Below are 23,235 nucleotides of genomic sequence, written 5' to 3'. Positions count from 1 at the left end.
TGTTGCCGTTTTCAGACTTGGAGCTGGATGGAGTGGAAAATGTTCTTTAGACTTAATATAAGTTCTGAAATATGTTGGCAGCCAGCCCTTCATAACATAACATAAGCCCTTCAAATGCTGGCAAAACATTCTGCAGGCTTGCTATGAAAAGACTTGGTCTTGAAGTATGTTGTATGTTTGACCACTTTTCTCTCCAGGCTGTCTTTGCCGGCTGGTATGAGATCTAAGCCACAGGGTCAGCTTGGGTTAACTTTTATTTTCATTGGTGCTATTGTACTCCAACTTTATATCTTTAATCAAATTAAGACCTGAGATGATCCCACTCTTCTCCAGAAACAGCCCTTCTGCAGGCCCCACGGCCTTTCTTTGCCACACACACACACACACACACACACACACACACACACACACACACACACACACACACACACACACACACACACACACACACACACACACACACACACACACACACACACACACACACACACACAAGAGAGAGTCACACTCCCGGGGCAAACTGTGCAAACACGCCCAGCTCTCAGCCCTGTATGTGTGTGTGTTCTTGTGTGTGTGTGTGTGTGTGTGTGTGTGTGTGCACGCTGTGGCTCCCTTTGCCAAACTGTAAACAAGCAGTATTGTCTAATGTGTGTGTGTGACTCAGTATGGCTTTTGTGGGTTTGTTTGAGTTTGTGTGTGCGCATCTGTGTTTTAGTATGAGAGAGAGGGAGCTTGAGAGACACAGAGACAAAGAGAGCATTTCTCTTTACCCCGGAGCTTGGCTGAAGCCCAAATGAAAGGCTTTGGATATGATGGGGCGGATCTCTGCAGCCTTCATCACAGTCCCACTAAAGTTGGTACACTTTACACACACACACTAAGATCCTGAGCGTTAATTTAACTTGGAGAGTGTACAAATGGACCCATATTAAGTGTCAATGTTTACGCTCCGAGTTAAATTAAAGGTGAAAGCAGGAGCTAATTTTAATGAATAAAATATTACTGGAACCAATCTGTGTTTGGTAGAATATGTAAATACATGAACAATCACGTCTGCAGTGGTTAGAGGTGGCCTCTCTACTCTTCCATTGAGAAATGTAGACCCTGGTGTCATGTAGGACAACGTCTCTCTCCCCTGACCAAGCAGGGATTCTGTTCTGTCAGGTTGGTAGAAATGTGGTCTCCAAAGGGGGAGAGTGAGACCCCCGTTCAAATCCTGGGTACGCATGCAACTTACGCATTGTAGCTTTAACACTCAGGACTTTGCAGTGTGTGTGTGTGTGTGTGTGTGGGCTTCAATCAACCGAACACATGTAGGCCCTGGCCTAATTGTCACGACATTGTCACTGTGTGTGTGAGAGAGAAGAGGGGTTATTTTTGAGTGGTAAAGAAGCCAATTGAACTTTATCTTTTTGTACTCTATCATATGTGCACACATGCTTGTTCGTTGGGTTATTTTGATCTGTCCACAGCCGGTATCCGTATGCACTGACATTGGTTGTCATTCTTTGTAAAGCCTGATCGATGCCAGATTTATGGGTCCAAAATAAGGATGACGGGATGAAAGTGTAAAAACAATCAGCTGCATAATTGCCAATACAGAAAAGTCAAATAATGTCCAATATACCGGTCTTGCCCTAATTTCTTCTTTTCCAGAGGTTGCCAACCGTAGTTGATGCTGTGCAGTCGGCATAAAATAAATTGCAATTACATCCCAACACTGAAAAGTTTGCGTCTCTCGATTGATTTTTATTTGAAAGATTTTAAAATACACTTAGGGGTAACCGTAGTAAGCAATAAAGTAAGTAATAATGACTTATTTCCACTGCTGTCCTCATAATTCTGTGTAATAGTAGTTTTCAAGGTGGGGTCCAGGGTAACCTGACGCTTCCAGATCCAAGAAGCTTACGTCACACATTTGTTTCTCGAGAAACTTAGTTACTCAATACCGCCCCCATCTGGCAGAGTCAGGTTAGGTCCAGGGACCCCCAGGGATCATTTAGGAGGTTCCAGGGGTTCCCCAGCTAAATTATTGATAGTTAGGAGGAACCAAATTGACCCTAAAGGTCTGCAACTTAGAGAGTGTACAAGTGGAACCAAATGGACCCTTACTCCGGGTCCATTTGCTTCCATTTGTACCATCTCATTGTTAAATTAACGCTGAGGATTTTACCGTGTAGATTGGGGTTCCAGAGACATATCAAACTAAGGGTCCCTTGAAATTAAAAAGGTTGAGAATCACTGCTGTAGGCCTATAGCATGACTATTAGACAGTGTATAGTCTTTATTAGCTGAGACTGGTCTCTTGTATCATGCATGAGAGAACGTTTACACTGTCTCTGCTTATGCTGCCTTTTGAATGTCAGTGTGGTTGAAGTGGGCATGAAAGATGTAGCCACTTAACCCATTAGGACCGGGAACTCATCTGTGTAATTTTTTAGATTTCTTTTGGCTATTCAAAAATAGCAGATATACAAGCTCATAGCACGGCATCGAGTGCCGCGCTATGAGCTTGTGGATCTGCTATCTTTGAAAAATCGTGAAAATGCGTGCAAATCTTTGAATATATGTTAAAGCGAACATTTGTAACTCAAATCTTTGCTTCTGGGGGGGTCCCTGGAACAAAACATTTTCAGATGGGGGTGTGCGTGGGCGCACCATGGCCAAATACATATAATTTTGTTTGGGAGGTCCTTGAAGTGAAAAAGTTTGAGCACCACTGATATTGTGTATATATAGCAACATAGTGTACGTTTTATTTATTTTTTAAAACTGTTTTAGAAGACATTTGTAGAATCCCCAGAAGCAATAAGATTTGATTTACAAATGTTCGCTTAAAAAAATACATATATTCAAAGATTTGCTTATTTTTTTGGAATAGCCAAAGAAATTAAAAATTGACACAGATGCTTTCCCCAGTCTTAGTGGGTTAACAGTACTGAGACATTGCCTGCCTAGTCTGCACAGTGCACAATATTCATTTCCAAGGTGAAAGTAAACATAGGTTCTGTATTACAAAATCTTTACAGGCATGCATGCTGCAGGAATCTTCTAGACAGGGTACAGGGTGAGGTGGTATGTTTATCTTGGATTGTTTATGGAAAATGAATTGACACATGCTATATGGTGTTTGTTTAGGCCACACTGGCGTTTGCACATAGAATACCAGAACATGACCCAGTTATCTAAGGACGCTGGCTTTTATAGGCCTAGTCACTGAGAAAAAAGTACAGTAAAGCTCCAAATAAGCACAGGATTAAGGCAACACAGAGAGTACCTGTTGAAGTTTTAATAAAACTGTTCCTGTGTCAATACAAATGACTATTGAATTAGGCATAATCGGTAGGAGTTTTTTGGGGGAATGGGTCGACTGCATCAAGTGATATAATATTGCCTTTACTTAACTTTAGTTCATTTTCTGGAAGGATTGGGGTTTGGCAATGCTGGTTCACGACAGAACTGCTTGGTTGTAAAATGCATGCCATGGGGCATGCAATCTTTTTGAGCCCAAGGGCCAGGCACACAAGTGGTCAAGTCAAGCTCACAATGCGTCGTTGACACGTTGTGAGCTTGTAGATCTATTCTTCATATTTTCTATATTGTAGATCTATTTTTCATATTTATATATGTTTTCATATGTTTTTGTCACAAAATCCCATGATGGAACATCTGGACTTGTCTAACGGCACACCAGTGTGCCTCGGCACACCGTTTTGGAACCACTGCCTTGGGGTACTAATAATCATGATGTTAAGCATTTGTCATCTTCAGAGTGTGTTTGGAATTGCTGTTACTACCTGTCAGTCATGTAGTTCTGCCCATTTATGCAAACACTTCCCAATTCATTTTGGTCTGTCTAGACAAATTCAAATTGAGTTAAGCGGCTGGACATCTGTCACAAACAGATACTGTACGTCTGGTATGTACTGTAGCTCAGTGGTGGACAGTAACAAAGTACATAGATCTATGCTATTTTCACTGTTATTGAATACTTAAGTATTTAAAAAAAACTGAAGTACAAATTTGACTGAGAAATTCTCACTTGTAGTGAAGTAATATTTAACCAGCAGTATCTATACTTTGACTCAAGTACCACTGCTGTAGCTACATGTGCTGTGCAGGCCACTGTTAATCAGCTGTTTTCTGCTTTGCTGACTATTACCTAACTGAATTAAAATATTAGGTTTTCAGTAACCTCAATTTGCTTTCTCACATTACACACACACACACACACACACACACACACACACACACACACACACACACACAGAAGTGAATTAGCTATATCATAATGAAGTTCATAAAGACCTCTGCCTTTTCCCCCCTGTCTTCCGCTGTCTCATCCTTTCTCCCTTCCTTCGTTCTCTCCTCCGTTCGTCCCTCTGTCTCTCTCTGTCCATTAGACTCTGCGGTGGTGTGCGTGGGCGCACCATGGCCCAGACCCTCCAGATGGCGATCCCAAACTTTGGCAACAACGTCCTTGAATGTCTTAATGAGCAGCGGCTACAGGGCCTCTACTGTGACATCTCTGTGGTGGTCAAGGGCCACGCCTTCAAGGTGAGACCAGTGCCGTGATGGCAAGTTAAAGGGCAATTTGTGCTTTGAGCAACAAGTGTCGGCCGACTTGTAGCACAACGAAAGTGACGTCAAAATGACAAATGTGTCGCGGAGTTGACGCGTACCTCTGGAAAAATGAAAGGTTGCAGACATTGGCAAAAAAAAAAGGTGTCATTCGATGGTGCGTGTGCCCGTTTAAGGAACCAGTCGTTGCATAGAGCTATATGAAAGTGCACAACACGTTCCTCTGGTCCAATTCGTACCAGAGGTACCAGTGTTAGGGTGCATCTTTGTACCGTACAAAGATGTACCCCAACAATGGTACAAAGATTATATCTGTGCACCCAGCACAACTAAATAGCTGCGCGACACACGCACAAAGTTTAACCCTTAATGAACAGGCTTAATTGTTAACTGTGAGACGAGACCTTTTTGGACAGGTGATAACCTCTCTCTCTCTCCCTCTCTCTCTCTCTACGGCTGTGAGAGAGAGACGGAGAGCAAGGCGGCGAGAAAGGGAAACGGAGAGAAAGCGAGAGAAGCAAATGTAGACTACATTTGAAGTGAACAATTGGATTATTGCCGTTAATAATCATTCAGACCTTGAATGCTCAAGCACCCACTGGATCGGTGCCTATGGTTGCAGACAACTTCATAAAATGTGACGTACTGTGATTGGTTGGGAAGACGCTCAAGACTACATACTGTACACGTCCTTGTTTACGTTTGTCTGTTAGTCACAGACGGTGCCAAAAACTCAGAACGTTGTGCGATACAAGTGTCAGTTGACACATAAATTGGCCTTAAGCCTCCGATGACAGCCAATCCCATAAGTGTGTTCACCTTTTGGCAAAAATAGCAGATCTGCAAGCTCACAACATTTTGTGTCGCAACAAGTTGTGCGCTTGTAGATTATCTATTGCCGCTATTTGTCGTACAACAATGAATATACATGTTGGGTTTAAGTGTTATGTTGGACAAGCCCTGCCCACTCATAGTGTGTGTAAGATAACAAATAGTAGAAAGTTTGACAAAAGTGCTTACACTTTTACTTAAGGATCATACCGGTCTAAACACATGTCATTGGCTACTCACAGTTTTGGCCTTATGTCGTAGATAAATTATAGGATATTTTGTTTACATTTTGTCAGAAGTCATTAAAATGCTACTGAACTTACCTGATTAATGAGTTAATGTTAATTTAACAAAACAATGTGTGGTTAATAATTCACGGACATTCAAATTTAATTAATTTAACAAAACAATGTGTGGTTAATAATTCACGGACATTCAAATTTCATTAATATATATATATATATTTTTTGGCAACACAATCTGCAGTTTAAAATGCACTAAACGCAACAAGGACATATCAAAACAATGTACCTGACGGCACAATAACCTGATAATACCTATTGCAAGTATGTTTAAAGTCTCTGCAAGTTGATTTTCTTACCGCACTGAAATGAATGGAAACATTGGCTTCCTCAAAGATCAATCAAACCACAGTAAGCCATGGAAAATGTCAGTAATGTCAAGTATACTGTGAGTGTGAGTCGTGGTCAATACACTAAACATTCCAGACCACTGGTATGGACCAAAGGGAAAAAAAACATTGGAATATATTTTAAAGGCATGTAAATTCAAAACACCTTCATGTGTTTATTACACCTCCTCATAAGAGCATGAGCTTTCCTCTCGAAATGTTAAAATGGCCTTCATTGGGTCAGTTGAAAAGGAGTAACATCCCACCCCTATTTTCATCCCCATCTTTACTCATAATAGCTTGTCATGAAGTATGTCATGAAATGGACTCCAAAACAGCTATTGTACAGACTTTTACCTGGACAATGAAATGAAATGTAAATTGATATCAAGCTGTTGTGTGGGATACCAAAAACAAAATCATATTGAAGCTGTCGGGCGGAAACCAAATCAAGACATGGAAAACAATAACCTGTGTTCCAACACAGTGCAGTTATTATTAGCATTAACTTGTTAATACTTTTCATTGATTAAATAGTTATAAAACCCACTGACAGACATAACCACTTTCAAGCTGATGTCTCTGTCTATTCTGGGCATGTCATTAATTATCGGTGCACAACGCAAAGCGTTGTGAGCTTGTAGATGTGCTATTTTCACTGCTTCGCGACTTTGTGAAATGTAAAATAGGGCATTCATTTATGAAGAAATGCGAAAAGGTTCATTATGGAGGTACAAGGATTCTGCCCCACAGCGACAGTATACAACTAATTATTATACAACATCGTTATATTGAGGCAGTGAGGAAGGGCATATGAATATATACAAGTAAAAACAAAAGTGAATTCAAGTACTGTATTATGTACATGTAAGGTAATGGTGTCGAAGACTCGAAACAGGAGTTAATAGACCCAGTGGCAGTTTTAGCAGTGGCAGCATCACCCTTAAACTTGTGCTCTTCCACCCCAGGCCCACCGAGCTGTGCTGGCCGCCAGCAGCTCTTATTTCCGGGACCTTTTCAGCGGCACCAGCAGTGGAGGTGGTAGCAGCTGTGGGAAGAGCCCCACAGTGGTGGAGCTGCCGCCGGCTGTGCAGCCCCAGAGCTTCCAGCAGATCCTGGCCTTCTGCTACACTGGCCGTCTCAGCATGACCGTGGGAGACCAGTTCCTCCTCATGTACACCGCCGGGTTCCTCCAGATCCAGCAGATCATGGAGAAGGGCACGGAGTTCTTCCTCAAGGTAAGACCGCCGGCTGCTCGCTATGCCAGGTCCCGTACGTCAGTGGTTCTCAAACGTTTTCATGTCAAGGACCCCCAAATGAATGTTTTTGGCCGTGGACCCCCATCTGCAAAATGGAAGATTTACAAGCTCACAATGCGATATGCGGTGAGCTTGTAGATTGGCTATTTTACAAATAGCTGATGTATATCGGGTGATAGTGGTTGAACTGATTTTGATGCTATATTAAATCATTTTGCTGGAACAAACTCAAGGACTACTGGGGGTCCCTGGACCCCACTTTGAGAACCACTGCCATATGTGTTGTAACAGTAAAGATTGGGCTGTGTCTGAGAAAAGAAACTGGTGAGTTGGACTTAAGGGATTTGCTCTGACCTGGGTAATAGAAAACCCAAAACAAGACTAAGCTACAACAGGTCCGGATCAGACTCCGTTTCTCTTAGGGCCAGTTGGGCAGATCTGATATGTTCCCAGCCTAATCGATACAGGCAGCTACACTGGTTGTGTTTGCAATAACTTCTCTGTTTCGATTGCCAAGGAACTGCCCAGACTATCAGTAGGAGAGGGATTCTTGATAATATGAACTGCTAAGCTAAAATGTGAAATAATTTTATATGCAGTCTAGTATTCTGCAATGTTTGTTTGTCTCTGTAAATTGGTGCGACCTGACACAGTGTTGATTCCCATGTGAACCTCTAGGTGTCCTCACCGAGCTGTGACTCGCAGGGCTTGCACCCAGAGGAGGCCCCGCCCTCTGAGCCCCAGAGTCCCGTCACACAGACCAGCGGGAGCGGAACCCGCCCCGCCCCCTGCTTGACGCCGCTCCCCCTGGTGTCGCGGGTGAAGACAGAGCAGCCGACCAGCCAGCAAGAGGCGGCCTCCCCTTACTCGGTGGTCTGCACCCCTGTTGCCAAGCGGCTGTGGGAGGGCGGCAGCAGCCGGGACTCGGGGGGCGGGGGCCTGCGGAAGGCGGCTCGCTTTTCACAGGAGGCGTTGCGGGGCAGCGCCATCCAGGGAATGGCCATGGGCATGGTGGGCGCCACCGGGACCGGCATGGGGGGCGTGCCGGCCGGAGGAGGACTTGGCAGCAGCACCGGCCACAACGGGAGCTCCGCGGCGTGCCTGGTTGTGTCCGAGGGAGCCAGCCCCGGCACCATGAGTGCCTACGCCAGCGACTCGCCCATTAGCTACCACGACGATGAAGAAGAGGAGGAGGGGGCTGACGAAACCGCAGAAGAGCAGTACAGACAGATCTGCAATATGTACACCATGTACAGCATGCTCAACGTAGGCGCTGCAGGTAAGGAACTGGAGAGACTGTGAGTGTGAACCACAGTACTGAGAAGGACTACAAGGTGTGGGTTAAGCCTGATTTATACTATGTACGATGCAATGCATTGTGAGCTTATAAATTGCTTATTTTCGGCGCACAACACTGTATGAATTAAGCATTGCATTCACACTCATTTGTGATTGTTGCACTTGTGTGCAATAATGTGATTTATTGTTCAATGCTGTGAGGACATCCTGTTCTTTTAGTTATCACACAGATGCATCAACTTAAAGTGATGGGAGGATAAATCACAAGTATTGTAAAATATTTTTGGCTGTCACTACTACCCACGGTGGACATGATAGTTTGTCTTAGAGAATGCACTTTGAACATGTGGGAAAAGAACCCAGTGGCGATTTGCAAACTCCTATCTACTTCACATAACGTTTATTGCCTTCGTCCAGTCGTTTACTTTAAACATTTCTCTTAAGTCTTTATCCAAATCCACAGGCATGTGCCACATCAATACAACTGCATTACAGTTTTTCAAAGTGGGGCCTCAGCCAGCTATTTGGAGGTTCTTGGTATGGAAAAGTTTGGAACCCCTGATCTAGACATACATTCACACGGGGACCCATCGAATAGGTACCATAATGATAATAATGAAACCAAAATATAGAACACACACCCAGGGATGCAAACCCTGCCCAAACCACATCTCTCCATTCTTGAGATATGACCAATTATGTTGTACCCATGATCATTTAGAACTTGACTGTGACCTTGACCTAAGCACTTAAGCCCTATATACTTTCTATATACTTTCGGTACAACAAATAGGAGAAATTAAATGTTTTGACAATGTTTTAAAGTTTCCACCTATAATGAGATGCACAAAATAGGAACACCAGGTTGAATGTGGTTAATGTATGTACAGCAAGCTACACGCATAGTTTTTTTTAAATATTTATTTTCTGGCTTTTATGCCTTTATTGATAGGACAGTAGGCTGACAGGAAATGGGGAGAGAGATGGGGAGTGACGTGCAGCAAAGGCCGTCGGGATTGGTAGTCGAACCCGCGACACGCTGTCGGGCTGGATTACCGGCCTAGGTGCCCCGGCGGTTACGCCAACCGTCCGGGCCGCTACACGCTTAGTTTAATACTGCATCATCAGGGCTGGAGCCAGGATTTTAGAAATACTGATGTCACTCTCCGCAGCCCCCCACCAAACCTCATGAATGTTTTGCAGACAACAGTATAAATCTATGCATTTTAATGCATTTGGAGAGCAACAACAAACACTTAGAGCAATTGTTTCCAACCCCAGTTGTGCGTGCGTGTGTGGTCTAGAAACAGAAAAGAAACAAACAATGCAGTGGTTGCTTAATAACCAACGTGCAATTAATAATAGCCTGATGAATCATTTGGCTTACATGCGAAAAGCCATAGCCAAGTATAAAGCCTAACATTTGACATGATTGTTGCATTAATAAGGGACAATATTATATTTACATGATTTCAGTTATAGCTTTAGTATTTAGCTTAGTTAGTAATACCACTTAACCCATTTAGACCTGAGGCCGATTCTACAAATCATCTTTGTTGGGTGGAAACCTCATATGTCCAAAACTGTTATTTTTCAGGATTCAAATTCAAAAGTACCTAAAGTAGCAGATCTACAAGCTCAAAACGTGTCGCTTCGCGCCACTATTCGAGCTTGCAGATCTGCTTCTTTAGGTACTTTTGTTCTTCTTTAGGTACGAAATGCCTTCTAAATCCTAACAGTTTTCTGAAAATGTTGCTACGTACGGTATAAAGCTAGAATCTAAAATTACACAGATGCTTTCCAGGTCTAAATAGGTAAACCCATACGCTGTTGACCGGGGTCAACAATACGATAGACCGGGGACTATCCTCGGCTGCTCCTGTTTTCTCACGGAGATAGCAGATTGACAAGCTCAAAATGTGCCACATTGCAATGCGTTGTGCGCTTGTAGATCTGCTATTTTTTGAAGATGTAATTTATAATGGCAGGGTTTCCTGGAGGAAAAGTCTAGGTGCTACTGGACAAAGGTTCATACCTCAATATATATTCATTTGTGCCAGATATCTCAATAGCAATACAATATACAGTATGACTATGGGTTCACATTTGTTATTTTTCTATTTTAATCTAGCAACAGTGAAAACCAAATATTCTTTGGTGGTTTGTTGTTAAATATGTTTTGGTTCAGTGCACACTCTCCTGTGAGAGGTTATAAGGAGTGTGACGGGTTGTGTCACATATGTCATGGAAAACACAACTACATTATGCCATTGTGGTATGTTTGTGATGATTAGTCTCGTGCTGGCCAATTCAGTCTCGGTAGTGCGCCTAGACTGAGCTGATCTGGTTGAATCTAGCTGAATAGTAAACATCCTCAGCTGAGCCTGTGGTATTATTATTTTTCTCCTCAGTCAACTCAGCTGTGCTAGCCGAGGTCTTGATCGTACTTATCCCAAAACGGTTAAGGATTCACAGAGTGTGGTCAATATAGGAAGAACTTCACTCAGGTTGTTTAAACCCCACCTGATGTGCAGTTGAGTAATTCTGACCAATACATATTCCCAAACCTCATAAGTCCTTCATTAAGTTTCCTTTCCATTCTCCTTATTTCTGTGTGTTTTGTTGCATGTTTAGATAGATGCTAGTTATTCTATCCAGATGTATATTGGGTACTTGTTCACATATGCTACAGGTACGGTATTTACAGCTATATCGGGCCACGCAAGTCGGTAACGATGCAAGTCGCGAATACAACCCCAACCGTGTAATAATCCTTACATAAAGTCCTAGTCAACTAACAACAGGCTAAGAAAGCTGGTCAAGTATAGTGCCAAGAAAACAAAGGGGGTAAAAAGTAACTATTATAATAGGTAAATATCAAACTTACCATCTGCCTAAATAACATTGGCTAAATATCATACTTGGCATCTGTGGACAAGGTATGTCCACATATACATCTATCTAGATTTCATATATACATAGAATATGTGAACAATTAACCGACATACAGTACATCTGGATAACATTATACATAGCATGTGAACAAGTAACCAACATACATCTGGATGACATAATAAGCATCTATCTAAATAAGCAACAAGAAGTGATACAAGGAATGCTAGGGATTGAGGTAGAGAGTGTGAAGACATGAGTTCTAAGACTGCGGTGGAAGATGGGCCGTGAGTCTGCAGTCCTGACGGGGGGCGGGGGGGTGAGGGGGTTGTCATTCCACAGCTTTGAAGCCAGGGGGAGAAGAGTCAAGGACGCTTGGAGTGTTGGCCAGGGTGGCGTAGGGAGGGACGGATGTCCTAAGTGTGTGGGAAGGGATGTTGGGCTGGACTATGGGGCGTGCCATGCCACTGGTTTCCTATTCCTTGTAGGTCATTACTAGTGTTTTGATTTGCTTTTATAGTATTGAATGCTCATCAAATAAACCTTCTTGATAATGCACAAGAGCTCCTCCTATGTGTAAACGTAACGGTTTTCATCCTCATCTCATGTTTGTTGTCTTGTCTCTCTCCAGCAGCCGGTGAGCGTGTTGATGCCCTGCCGGACCACACAGAGACGCGGGGACGGATGCGGGGAAGAGACCTGACGTGTCTCCCTACGGAGCTCATCTCGCAGATAGGCAACCGCTGCCACCCGAAACTGTATGAGGACGGAGACCCAGCCGAGAAGTTGGAGATAGTCTCAGGTTTGTGCGCGCCACATGTACACATGCAGACATGTTAATGTATTATGTGACAACCATGGTTGTAGCAAGCACTGAAAATGTGTGGGGGACAATAAAACCGGGGGGGGGGGGGCTTGGGGTCACGGTCACTGCAACCACCCCCTATCGCCCATGGTTTCTTAACCAGTAATATTTATTTGTATGACAAATGGCCAAAACGAACGCAAAAATAATCACCATACATGTAACCCAGTTACATAACAGTAAATAAATAAAAACATGAATAATTGAAGAGTCTGCGTGTGGTATACAATATTATGTGCAAGTGAAACTACAGTATGCACGTGAGCTGAGCTTTCTTTTCAGAGCTATTATCTCGAGTGGCAGTGACAGAAATCATGGCAAATGCAAACGATTTTGTGATCCAGTTTTGGGCCAGCCAGGCATTTGTCAAAACGGTTACTGCCTTTACAAGGAACTCTTGTTAGTTAGGTAGAAGTTAGCAGAAGTTAACTGATAACTACCAGTGATTACTTTTATACTCTGTTGTGTGACAGTGTCTCACGCTGAAAACAGCAAAGCTACAAGTGTGTGTTAATGTGCGTGTTCTGTGAGAGCAATGTAACAGTGAAAACATGGTATGGCATTTCATTGATACAGTATGTGCATTCTCATCTGGGCATTCTCTGTTTTTTGATGTGGTAGAAACATGGGAAAGTGGGTGGTCTAAACTCATCATTTTTAAAAGTGAATGGGACTTGTCCCACCCTCTAATAATGGCGGTGATGCTGAAATGCTAATGTACACGTTTCATTAGCTAAGTATAGAAACCAAAACTGAGCCAGTCAGATGGCGTCAATGTATTTCACACATTGTGTAACTCTAAGGGAACTGTCCTCGAATGACTGAGCTTAACACCGGCATGCAGATCAGCTCACATGTTGCGTTTAATATTAGACATGTCAAGGCATGTCGGCCTGCGATTAACTGTATTATCTTATGGCCAGGGTTACATACCGTGTGTGTGTAGCACATTACATTGTGAACCAAAAACAGTTCAAGCTTAACAGAGAAATGTGTATTGTGTATCATGTAAAGTTAGTATTGTGTTGATGTTGATGAATGTTTTACAGTATAGTATGTGTGTGTGTGTGTGTGTGTGTGTGTGTGTGTGTGGTGTGTGTGGTGTGTGTGGTGTGTGTGGTGTGTGTGGTGTGTGTGGTGTGTGTGGTGTGTGTGGTGTGTGTGGTGTGGGGTGTGGGGTGTGTGTGTATTTGCGCGCACTTGCCTGTATGTGTGCTAGGCATGTAACGATTTATCATAAATCGATTCAAACTGGTGACAATTTAAATTGATTTAATAAGAAATGTAGCGCGATGCAAACAGCAGAGGGCGCAATCGAGACAAGACAAAGAAAATAAAGAAAATAAAGGATCTTTGTAAGAGAATTGATTCAAAAAAATAGTTTTCAGTCATTTGCTACTGTATTGATTAATATCACCATGTTTATCCTTTGTGCAGGTACTTCAGTGTTCATATCACGAGCCCAGCTGATGAACTGTCACGTCAGTGCAGGGACCAGACACAAGGTGCTGCTGAGGAGGCTGCTGGCTGCTTTCTTTGACAGGTAGCTTTTCCTCTGTCTGCTTGTTTCATTACACAGTCAAATCCTTATTGTTAAACCCATTAAGACCTGAGACCAATTCTACAAACGCCTTCTAAATCAGTAGTTCTCACACTTTAAAGATTTTTCAAAAATGTTCAAAAAGAGCAGATATACAAGCTCACATCTGCTATTTTTGAATAGGCAACGCAAAAATCTAAAATTACACAGATGCTTTCCCGGTTTTAATGTTTTTTTTTGGTGCGAATAAAACTTTTAACTGTTTGGTGGAGTATGTTATTGACTGCCAGAGTTTATTCATAATGTACTCACCCACTGCCAGGGTTTTTAATCATTTTTTTATAGAAAAAAATTGAATTATTTGTCAGTTTATTTTTTAACATTGAAGTGAATGGATTTAAATATATATATATATATCTCCTAATTTGTTGGGAATAACAAACCAAAAAATTATACCCAAAAATTTGAGAAACTTTTTAGAAATTAAAAAAAAAGGGGAGAATGGGGAGAATTCTCCCCTTTTGGCGGTAAACACCATTGACTGAAAAGGGGAGAATTCTCCTCTTTGGCGGTGAGTGTGTTAATATAACTAACTCAACAGTGGTGCTCTTAGAATCCTGTGGTCGGAGAGGACCACTACTGGTGGTTTCGCTTGAAGCTCAAAGAGTAATTTGTCCCCTTCCCTGGATGGGCTTTCCGTCTTAGCTCAGCAGTAGAAAGTCTGGTGCTTGCGCAGGAGACCCAGGTTTGAATCCTGAGGAGGACATGAATCTTATGGATTGCAGATTTAATTTGAGCTCAGAGAGTCAAATGTACGTTTCTGTACACTTTTTGTTAGTGAGTTAGTTAGAGTTAAATAAAAATGTTGCTATAGGATAACACTGTAGTTATGGTAATGCAATACTCTATCTAGTATACATTTTCATGGCTGCACCTACCATGGGCATGGGTTATGGCTGAAAACCTGCATTTTCATAAATTAATCAGATGAAAATGTTTACGGCATGTCTGTCTGTCAGTCTGTCTGCGTGTCCGGAGATAATCTCGCTAACCGCTGTACCGACCAGCGCCAAACTTCATAGGCATGCTGCCAGTAGGCCACAGAAGCACCCTTCTGGTTTATGTTTATAAGTCAGTGGAGCTGTGATTGTACCGAAACATTGCCCAAATTCATACATCATAGTCATATGTCATGGATATGTCGTAGACGACTGACGTCATATACTAACACACAGGTTGGCCACATGAAGTCCGGGATCCACATTGGAGCCACACCGTTCTATGTGCATCCTGAGATCCATATAATTAGATTTGTTTTTGATTATTCCTATCTACGCAACTAATAGACGCTCATCATAGCAGACATTTTGACAGGTAAACATAGCAGAAGGTTAATTGTGGGTGCATTTCATTAAGGTGTTATTTTGTGTCAGCTTGAAGTTAACTGTGTTGGCAGACGGTAACACCTAACTGAAACACACCCACAATTAATTTTATCACCGTCAGCTGTTTTTACCCATCAAAATGTTCTGGTCAATTTGGACTATAAAATTATGATAAAATAAGGTAATAAACTACAAAATGGTGGTAAAATAAGGTAACAAAGGACTGTACAATATGAGGGAAGATATAAATCACATGTTATCTCAACCCAGACAGACATCTTGAAATGGTTTAATGTTTACCTAGCAGTTAAAAACATCACTTTTCATTTTATTATAAAAGACAAGACAAGCATTTTCACATTTTAGTGAAGATGTAAGTAACACTGATACTTTTCACAAAATTCCCTCAACACCAAATCTCACCAGATCTACAAGCTCAATGCAACGTAACATTGCGTGTTGTGAGCTTGTAGATCTGCTATAGTTTTCGTCCATTTATGGCCTGCCCAGAATAGGGACGCTAGGGTTCATGTGGTTAACTGTAACTATTCTCCTGTCTCAGAAACACTTTGGCCAACAGCTGTGGAACAGGCATCCGCTCTTCTACCAATGACCCTAGCCGCAAGCCCTTGGACAACAGAGTGCTGCATGCAGTGAAATGTGAGTATGCGTGAGGGTGCACTCAAGCGTGTGTATTTTTACTATGATACAGGGCATAGATGTCAATGTGCATTCATTAAATGTAGTTTTACTGTTTATAGTCCACTGTAAAGTGTAGGAATGAAGACGGGTGATGTTGAACTGTACAGCTACCTGACCATGATATACGTTTAAGGATAAATGTCAATAATGTTTAAGAGTTGGTGCTTTGATCTGTGAGTGAGACAAGGAATTACAGAATGTTTTCTCTCCATTCACTCTCATGGCAAATCAAAATCTCCAAAGACAGATAATAAGCAATAGCTCTTAGTGGCCACAAGATGGCGACATGTACCCTGTGAAAATAAATGCCAGGTTGACAGATTTAAAGATTCTCCAACAAAGTTGATATTGATAGGGTGGCTTTCTGGCTATTCTGCTTTGACTGTCCATGTTGTTGTGCAATGCAGGCAGCAAGAGTAATGTCTAACTATCGGATGCTTGCTAACGCAGGGTGTGTGTCATGATATCAGACAAGTAACTAACTACCGCTACTAACCAGCAATTATGAGATTTGGGAATATTTATCATTTAGAAATAAATTATAATAATAAATAATAAATAGTACTCCTAAATTAACTACATTTAGCCTGTTCTATCCCTATTCTGGGGCGAACATTAGGCAAAATTTGTCAAGCTGAGCTTGTAGATCGGTTGGTGTTGAGGGAAAATGGAGCAGCTTAAGTTCAGTATAGAGCCTCGGGGGATCCCGGTCAACTAAGTATAGATAATATTTAGTATTATTTTCTACTTGTGCTTATTTTCTTGTCAAGTATTAACATAATGAGAAGGTCCGGGCATTGGTTGCACAAAGGCCATGTACACCACTCACTGTGTGCAGTAGATTATACAAGTAGCTCCACATCCATTAAACATTCTAAATCTGTTAGCTTGTGTTTTATATTATTATGGTATCATTTAAGTAACATCATTAGCTTATTGCCACTAACAAGTGATATGCCAATACAAAAACTGCCGGCCAATGGAGAAAAGAGCATATAGAAATATAATCTAATGTATACATTTTTTGCTAGGTATGTTTCCATTACTTTTACACCTTTACGTTTTCACATGTGTAATAATTAAATATAGTAATACTCAATTTCACGTTGAGTTTTCAACTCACTGTCCCCCAAATGAAAGGTGCATTTGCCTGGTGTTTGCTCTTTTACCCACGACAACTGTGATGTCTAGACTTGTTGATTCAAGTCAGAATTGAACTGTACACGAGCAGTGCTAATTTCGATCGTTACGCTCCAAAAATACGCGATCTACAAGCTCATAACGTGTCGCAGAGTATATAAGTATAAATCGGGCATTACGACACCATCAAGCCCTGCCAAAACAATTTATTTTTAGATTAAATCAACTGTAGCTTTAGTTGACTAAAATCTTATAATATTTAGTTAACTAAAACTAGACTAAAACAAAAAAAAATCAGATTAATAAAATATGACTAAAACAAAATAACAAATTTGCTGTCAAAATTAACACGGTACACAAGTGTGTTAATCTGTAACTTTGTTGCCTCAAACCATCACACAGTGTTGAATGTGAGAGTGATGAAAACGGAACCAGATCAAGAGTTTGTTCCGATGATTTAATCACAGAAATGACTGTGTAGTGCAGTGTTTCCCAACCTGGGGTCCCGGCCCCCCTTGGGGGGACGCCAAAGATCACAGGGAGGGAGTGAGGCCTTGTCTGGCCTTATCATCAAGGAAAAAGCAATCCCTGAAGAAGACCTTATCTGGTTGTCTTTCATTAAAATATTGTTTGCACCGTGGCCATGAGCAGTGCAGCCTTTTTCTTCGTTTAAAAACATAAAAATCATAACATGCTCTCATCCCCATTGTCTGGTTGTATGTTCTCATTATGATATCAGTCCAACTAGTCATACAGAATATATTATCCTGTAACCTTATCATAAATAACTCACACATGTAACATCATTGTGAAGCACTGCCCTGATCCGTAAAGCTCTTTCCTTCTCACCCACCAGTTTACTGCCAGAACTTTGCCACTAGCTTCAAGGAGAGCGAGATGAACGCCATCGCGGCGGACATGTGCACCAACGCACGGCGCGTGGTCCGCAAGAGCTGGATCCCCAAGCTGAAGCTGCTGATGGCCGAGAGCGACGCGTACTCCGCCTTCCTCCCAGACGCCGTCAAGTTGGAGGACGACGCACTGGGGCAGGAGCCGCCGTTTGACCCTGCGACCTTGGAGCCCGGCAGCGGTGGGGGCGGCATGGAGTCCGGCGGCTCCTCCGGAGAATCGCTGCAAGGCGTGGGCGCCGACGGAGGGACGTTATTCTGACCGGGAACCTGGGGAAAAGGTCGATGTGCGATGATGGAACATGAACGAGAATCTCCCCCTGGTTCTGCTCGTCCCCTCACGTCCCCCGGGCCCCCTGTCTCTCACTGTACACTACGTACCAGGGGTAAATGGCAGTTGTTGACCCGCCATAACCAGGAAGTGAAAATTAGCACTTTCCGATTTTCTTTTCCGCCACCTACCCCAAGCTTCCTCCGCTTGTTTTTAGCCGTTTAACTGCAATCACCCTCTTATATTAAACACATTCCCTGTCGGGATGAGTGTGAGGGTGAGTACCTCAGGCTGAGGAGGTGGTTGGTTGGTTGGCTGGCTGGACGCACAGAAAGAATGGATAGATGGATGGATTAATGGGGCTAAAGGAAGTGAAGGTGCTCAACTGCATTCCAGCCTTAAACTATGGAGATAAAAATCGGAGATAAAAATGACACTAACAACTTAAACAAAAGCCCTGCTGATTCCTTTCCCTCCTCATGCCCTCACACCTTCCACGCGCACCCTCACGACCAGAGCAAATCCATCACACTCCAGTGTGTGTCTGTGCTGTGTCTTATACGTATATGTCTCATCTTATGTCATTTGTAGCATGTTTCTCTGTGTGTAACCTTCCAGCGATCCGTACAGGAGGGAGATTTCTAATGCAGTGAACTGTAAGAAAACTGCAAAGAGAATGGGAATAAAACAAAAAAGTTAAGAGATATTTTTAGAGGATAAAAGTTCTATATAAAAGTGCACACGTCTACGGTGTGTGCATAGAGAGAGCGAGAGGGATTGTTTTAAAATCTCAATCATTGTGTTTTATTGTATTTTAAGGAGCGGTTTTGCAGAGAAATGTCTTGTTGAATAAGGAAAAGTGCTATTTTTGCATTCAAAGGTCTGGTATATATAATGACGGTCAGAGTAGTCTTAATGTAAGACTGGTAGTTGTTGATTTTTTTTAAGTTGTTATTTTTTATCTGCACACAATGAACACTGCAGTTGAACTTTTACATTTGAAGCCAAGCATTTCATCTTCCATTCATTAGCTTTTGAGAAATGTCGAGACCAAGTGAGACGACTGTTAGACTGAACTGTCTGTGGTGGCAGTTTTTCAGTAGGTTGTATAAGTTTGTACAGGTATTTGCAGCCCTTACAAAACTGCTTTCTCCTAATTTTGGTTAGAAATGTACAGCTTTGATTGACGTGCTGCATATGACTACTTATGCTTAATTTATACTTTGCCGTATGACAGTGCCGAAAATAGCGGATCTACAAGTTCACAAACTTGAAGAGCTTGTGTGTGCTTATAGATCAACTACTTTCAGCACGCGACACAGTTGTATAAATCAGGTAAAGTATACATCAGGCTTTAGCTTGCCTCTTCCTAGTTCTATTTCATCTCTCCTGACTGCCAGAGGCGGTCATCAGGGATTCATGGAACCATACTTACATTCGTAACTCATTTTAAATTGACAAGTAAAAGATACTGGAATGTGCCTTGTCAAGAAACCCTGTGGGTAGAGCGATGTTGTGGTTGTCTGCTGTCAAGGAGTGTGTGTGTGTGTGTGTGTGTGTGTGTGTGTGTGTGGGACACGGTTTCTTTGCTAAAAACATCTTGTATTATTGTAGCCATGCTGTATTGTCCGCTACTTACAATGCGAATGCTGAATGGCTAACAGTTTTCTTTGGAATTTGACATGAGTTTAAAAGTTAAACAATGTATCATCACATAAATATTTGTGATGATTTTTGCACCTTCTAGGAGAGCTAAGAGGGAGGTTCCTGCACCTTAATGAGATTAACCAGTTGTTCACACAGCTTTTTAGGAAGGGGGAAAAGTTGTCATCTAAAGAATAAAGCCCTTTAGCCTAATTTATTCTTCATCATACGACGTGTCACTCGCCGAAGTGTAATTTAGGCTTTAGGGGTGATGTATGATGTTTGTTCTTGTTGCCCATCTTTTGTAAATGAGTGTGACAACCCCAATGTAAATAATCAACAAGACTGTTGAGCTCTGTCCCAAATGTTCTTGTCTTCTCTTGTTGGATGCTCATGGTTAGAATTGGTGTGAGAGACCCCTACGCACCTGTTTCTATTAATTGTGTACTTTTGTTTTTGCACCCGTTTCCATCTTGCTGAAGCATCAGGGAAGTTGGCGTTAAATGTTTATATCTGCAAGTTAATCCATGAGAACGGTTGGCATGCATGTGTTGGCATGTAGATCTGAAAAAGATTGAAAATGATTCAATATTCCAGTTGTCTGGTGATGGAGATAAGTTTTTAGGGTCTGAATTGGCTTTTGTGCTGTAGGGTTAGCAGCTTTGGTGTTGTTTATTACACAGCAAAATCCTGAATGTGAATTTAAATCTTGAGAGTTGAAAATAGCCCCTAATAGTTCCATTCTTACTCTCTCTGGCCTCTAGTTTTAGCTGTAATTGTACTGTTTATCAGCACAGTAAATGTACCCAAATGGAACCTTATTTGGTTACATTTTGTACATACACTCTTGAGTTAAATTAACACTGAGGATTTTACTGTGCAGCGCAATTGATGAGTTTGTATGTTTGACACACAGCTGCGGTACCGGTACCGCTGGCACAAAGAGACTTATGAAAAGTGACAACCCACCACAAGAACACTGGCGTTTAATGCATTTTATTACAAGTCTGTGCGTCAAATCCAGTCACATAGGTTTTCAGTTATAGGGGAATATGTGCAGGTTTGATTATGACTGTCATTAATCAAACTTGCACATTGTTGTCCGTATTGCTGACACATCCAGATCTGGAACCCCACATCCACAGTGATGGAGATTTCATTAGCACCTGTGTGGAACTCTGAGAAAACACTGCGTTGGCTATTTATCAGCCAAGTGCGCTAGATTGCCTCCCTCAAACTAATGGTATCAGAGTTAAATTAACACTCAGGATTTTGCTGTATGGCCCAGTTGTTCCACCCTTGACGATGCTGATTGGTTTTCTCCTTCCAAATGTCTCTTATGATGCTCATTTCTCACTGTTTGTATTGTCTTACTACAGTTATAATAGTATTTTGCTAAAGAAAGGTGTACTGTTGAGAATTTGTTGCTTCTCACTCGAGGTAATTGGGTCAATTTGCCAATATTTGGTGAGTAATATGGTAAAGGAAATGAGTGTTATCTAGATGTGTTTTTGGTCAAGATTATGATGAGTGGGGTATTTAGGATTATGAAGGGAGCAAAACAAAAGAGCTTAGGCAAAAGATTTTCTTTAAACAGAAACTCAGACACAAGTCTGGTGATGCTGGCCACAGGAATCACACAACAATTTGGTCCAGGCGTCCGGGTTTATTTCTAATGTGAAAGAAGGTCCTGTCTCCACAGTTTGGTGTCATTGAAACCCAGTGCAGACTGCAATGACTTTGTGTCTGTGTAGCGCTGTGGCTTTTACAAAGAGTTCAGTATGACATTGAGCACTATGGAATCACATAAAGTAATGGGACAGAAGCCATGATTTCTACAGTAATATTGGAGCCGCATACAGCATGCACGTTGGCGGGCTCACAATGTACACCACAACATGCAGTGTAGTGATCCATTCTAGCTTCAATGAACCAGCACTGGTCCTTGCCTACATGGCTGGTTAGACGAATGATAGTTGGCTGCAGGTTGCACAGATTGCAGGTCATAATGGCTCTGCGCGTCTCTGACTTTGATGAAGACATGCAAGGTAGTAATGGAGCAAGCAACCACCACCTGGGCCTGACCAATTTGCCCTTGTCTTTCAAACCAGTCTCAGGAATTAGGGCATGTTTCTCCATAATAGTATGAAAGTACAAACTGTGAGGCCTAGCTCATCTTAAGCCAGAATGAGACATTAACATCATCCCTCAACTATTATGTTTTAGTCTTAAATGGAAATGACAGGTGACATTGTTAAAATCGCTGGTGAATTTTACATGTGAAAGATGACGCTAAAATATTTAAAAGCAAAGACGACTTAAGACTTGCAGAAGCAGACATGTCCATGTCACTTCTGCTGCAACACTTAAGTGCAACATACAAATGGTCAAGCAACTGGTCAAATTACTAACCTCAAACATCACAAAATGGGTTTCTGTGGTTTGTACTTGCCTGTCTGAATTTGAAGACATAGTTAATAAGATGAAAAGACATGTTTATGTGTGTCCACACAGTAATTTATAGTTTCCGTACACATCAGCATCTTTGTTTACACTTTCATATACACATAGACCTACACACTTGAATAAAGGCGTGGCATGGGAAACCTTATATCGCTATACAGTACATATATAAAATGATTATATACATGTATAGATAAATACTGTATATTCTATATAGAGGCACACATAGAAGTCAGATTGTTTGTTGTGCACTCGCAGCATGAGGTATATATTTACCCAGAAACGGCGCTTCTTGAAAACTTGTACAGTAATGGTCTGCCCATGTCTTTGCCCCTGCTCCTAGCACTCTGTAACCCTGTAGCGCCAATACTCCTATACTGCTCATCCTGTTCTCTCCGTGTTCCAAGTGCCAATAACTTTGTGAAAGCCCTGTTACTGTGACCCAACATCATCCAAGGTAATTGCACATTAACTACTGTAAAAAAGAAACGTCATAGAGAAAATGTCTACATGAATTAAAAAAAAATCAATATCTTAATAAAAAGGTTTATAACAATTTCTCTTTGAGTGTGTTTTACTGTGATATTTTTATATTTACATCATTTTGCTATCATAAGTAAAAAAATCTTGCCATTTGACATTAAAATAATATTTTCTCCCCACCTCAAACCTCACTCTAAAGGCTGATGTACATTAATTAAAACAGTGGTTCCCAAAGCTCAACACCGAATTGCCCGCGACCCAAACTAGTGAAATTAGATCTACAAGCTCACATGTTGCTTTTTAAATTATTTATGGAAATTACAAGATTTATTTATGAAATA

The 23,235-nt window shown here is 41.7% G+C and overlaps 1 protein-coding gene across 5 annotated transcripts in view; it reads left to right on the top strand.

Moving 5' to 3' along the window:
* nacc1a (nucleus accumbens associated 1, BEN and BTB (POZ) domain containing a) overlaps window positions 1-22,969 on the top strand; it is a 25,129-nt gene extending 2,160 nt beyond the window's left edge. For 4 of the 5 annotated variants that reach the window (XM_080447540.1, XM_080447537.1, XM_080447541.1 and 1 more), the window contains 7 exons: window positions 4,404-4,557; window positions 7,012-7,281; window positions 7,981-8,581; window positions 12,125-12,295; window positions 13,796-13,901; window positions 15,846-15,943; window positions 17,982-22,969. In XM_080447540.1, coding sequence (XP_080303666.1) covers window positions 4,404-4,557; window positions 7,012-7,281; window positions 7,981-8,581; window positions 12,125-12,295; window positions 13,796-13,901; window positions 15,846-15,943; window positions 17,982-18,295 — 1,714 coding nt within the window. In that variant the 3' untranslated portion in view covers window positions 18,296-22,969. The remainder of the gene's footprint in view (window positions 1-4,403; window positions 4,558-7,011; window positions 7,282-7,980; window positions 8,582-12,124; window positions 12,296-13,795; window positions 13,902-15,845; window positions 15,944-17,981) is intronic. The other variant, XM_080447539.1, reaches the window with a different exon arrangement.
* The last annotated feature ends 266 nt before the right edge of the window (window positions 22,970-23,235 follow it).

This window comes from Gymnoscopelus braueri, assembly GCF_963280865.1.
Source record: "Gymnoscopelus braueri genome assembly, chromosome: 13".
Taxonomy (NCBI): Eukaryota; Metazoa; Chordata; class Actinopteri; order Myctophiformes; family Myctophidae; genus Gymnoscopelus; species Gymnoscopelus braueri.
Note: the sequence above shows the minus strand (reverse complement) of the source record. Positions and strands in the feature narration are given on the sequence as shown.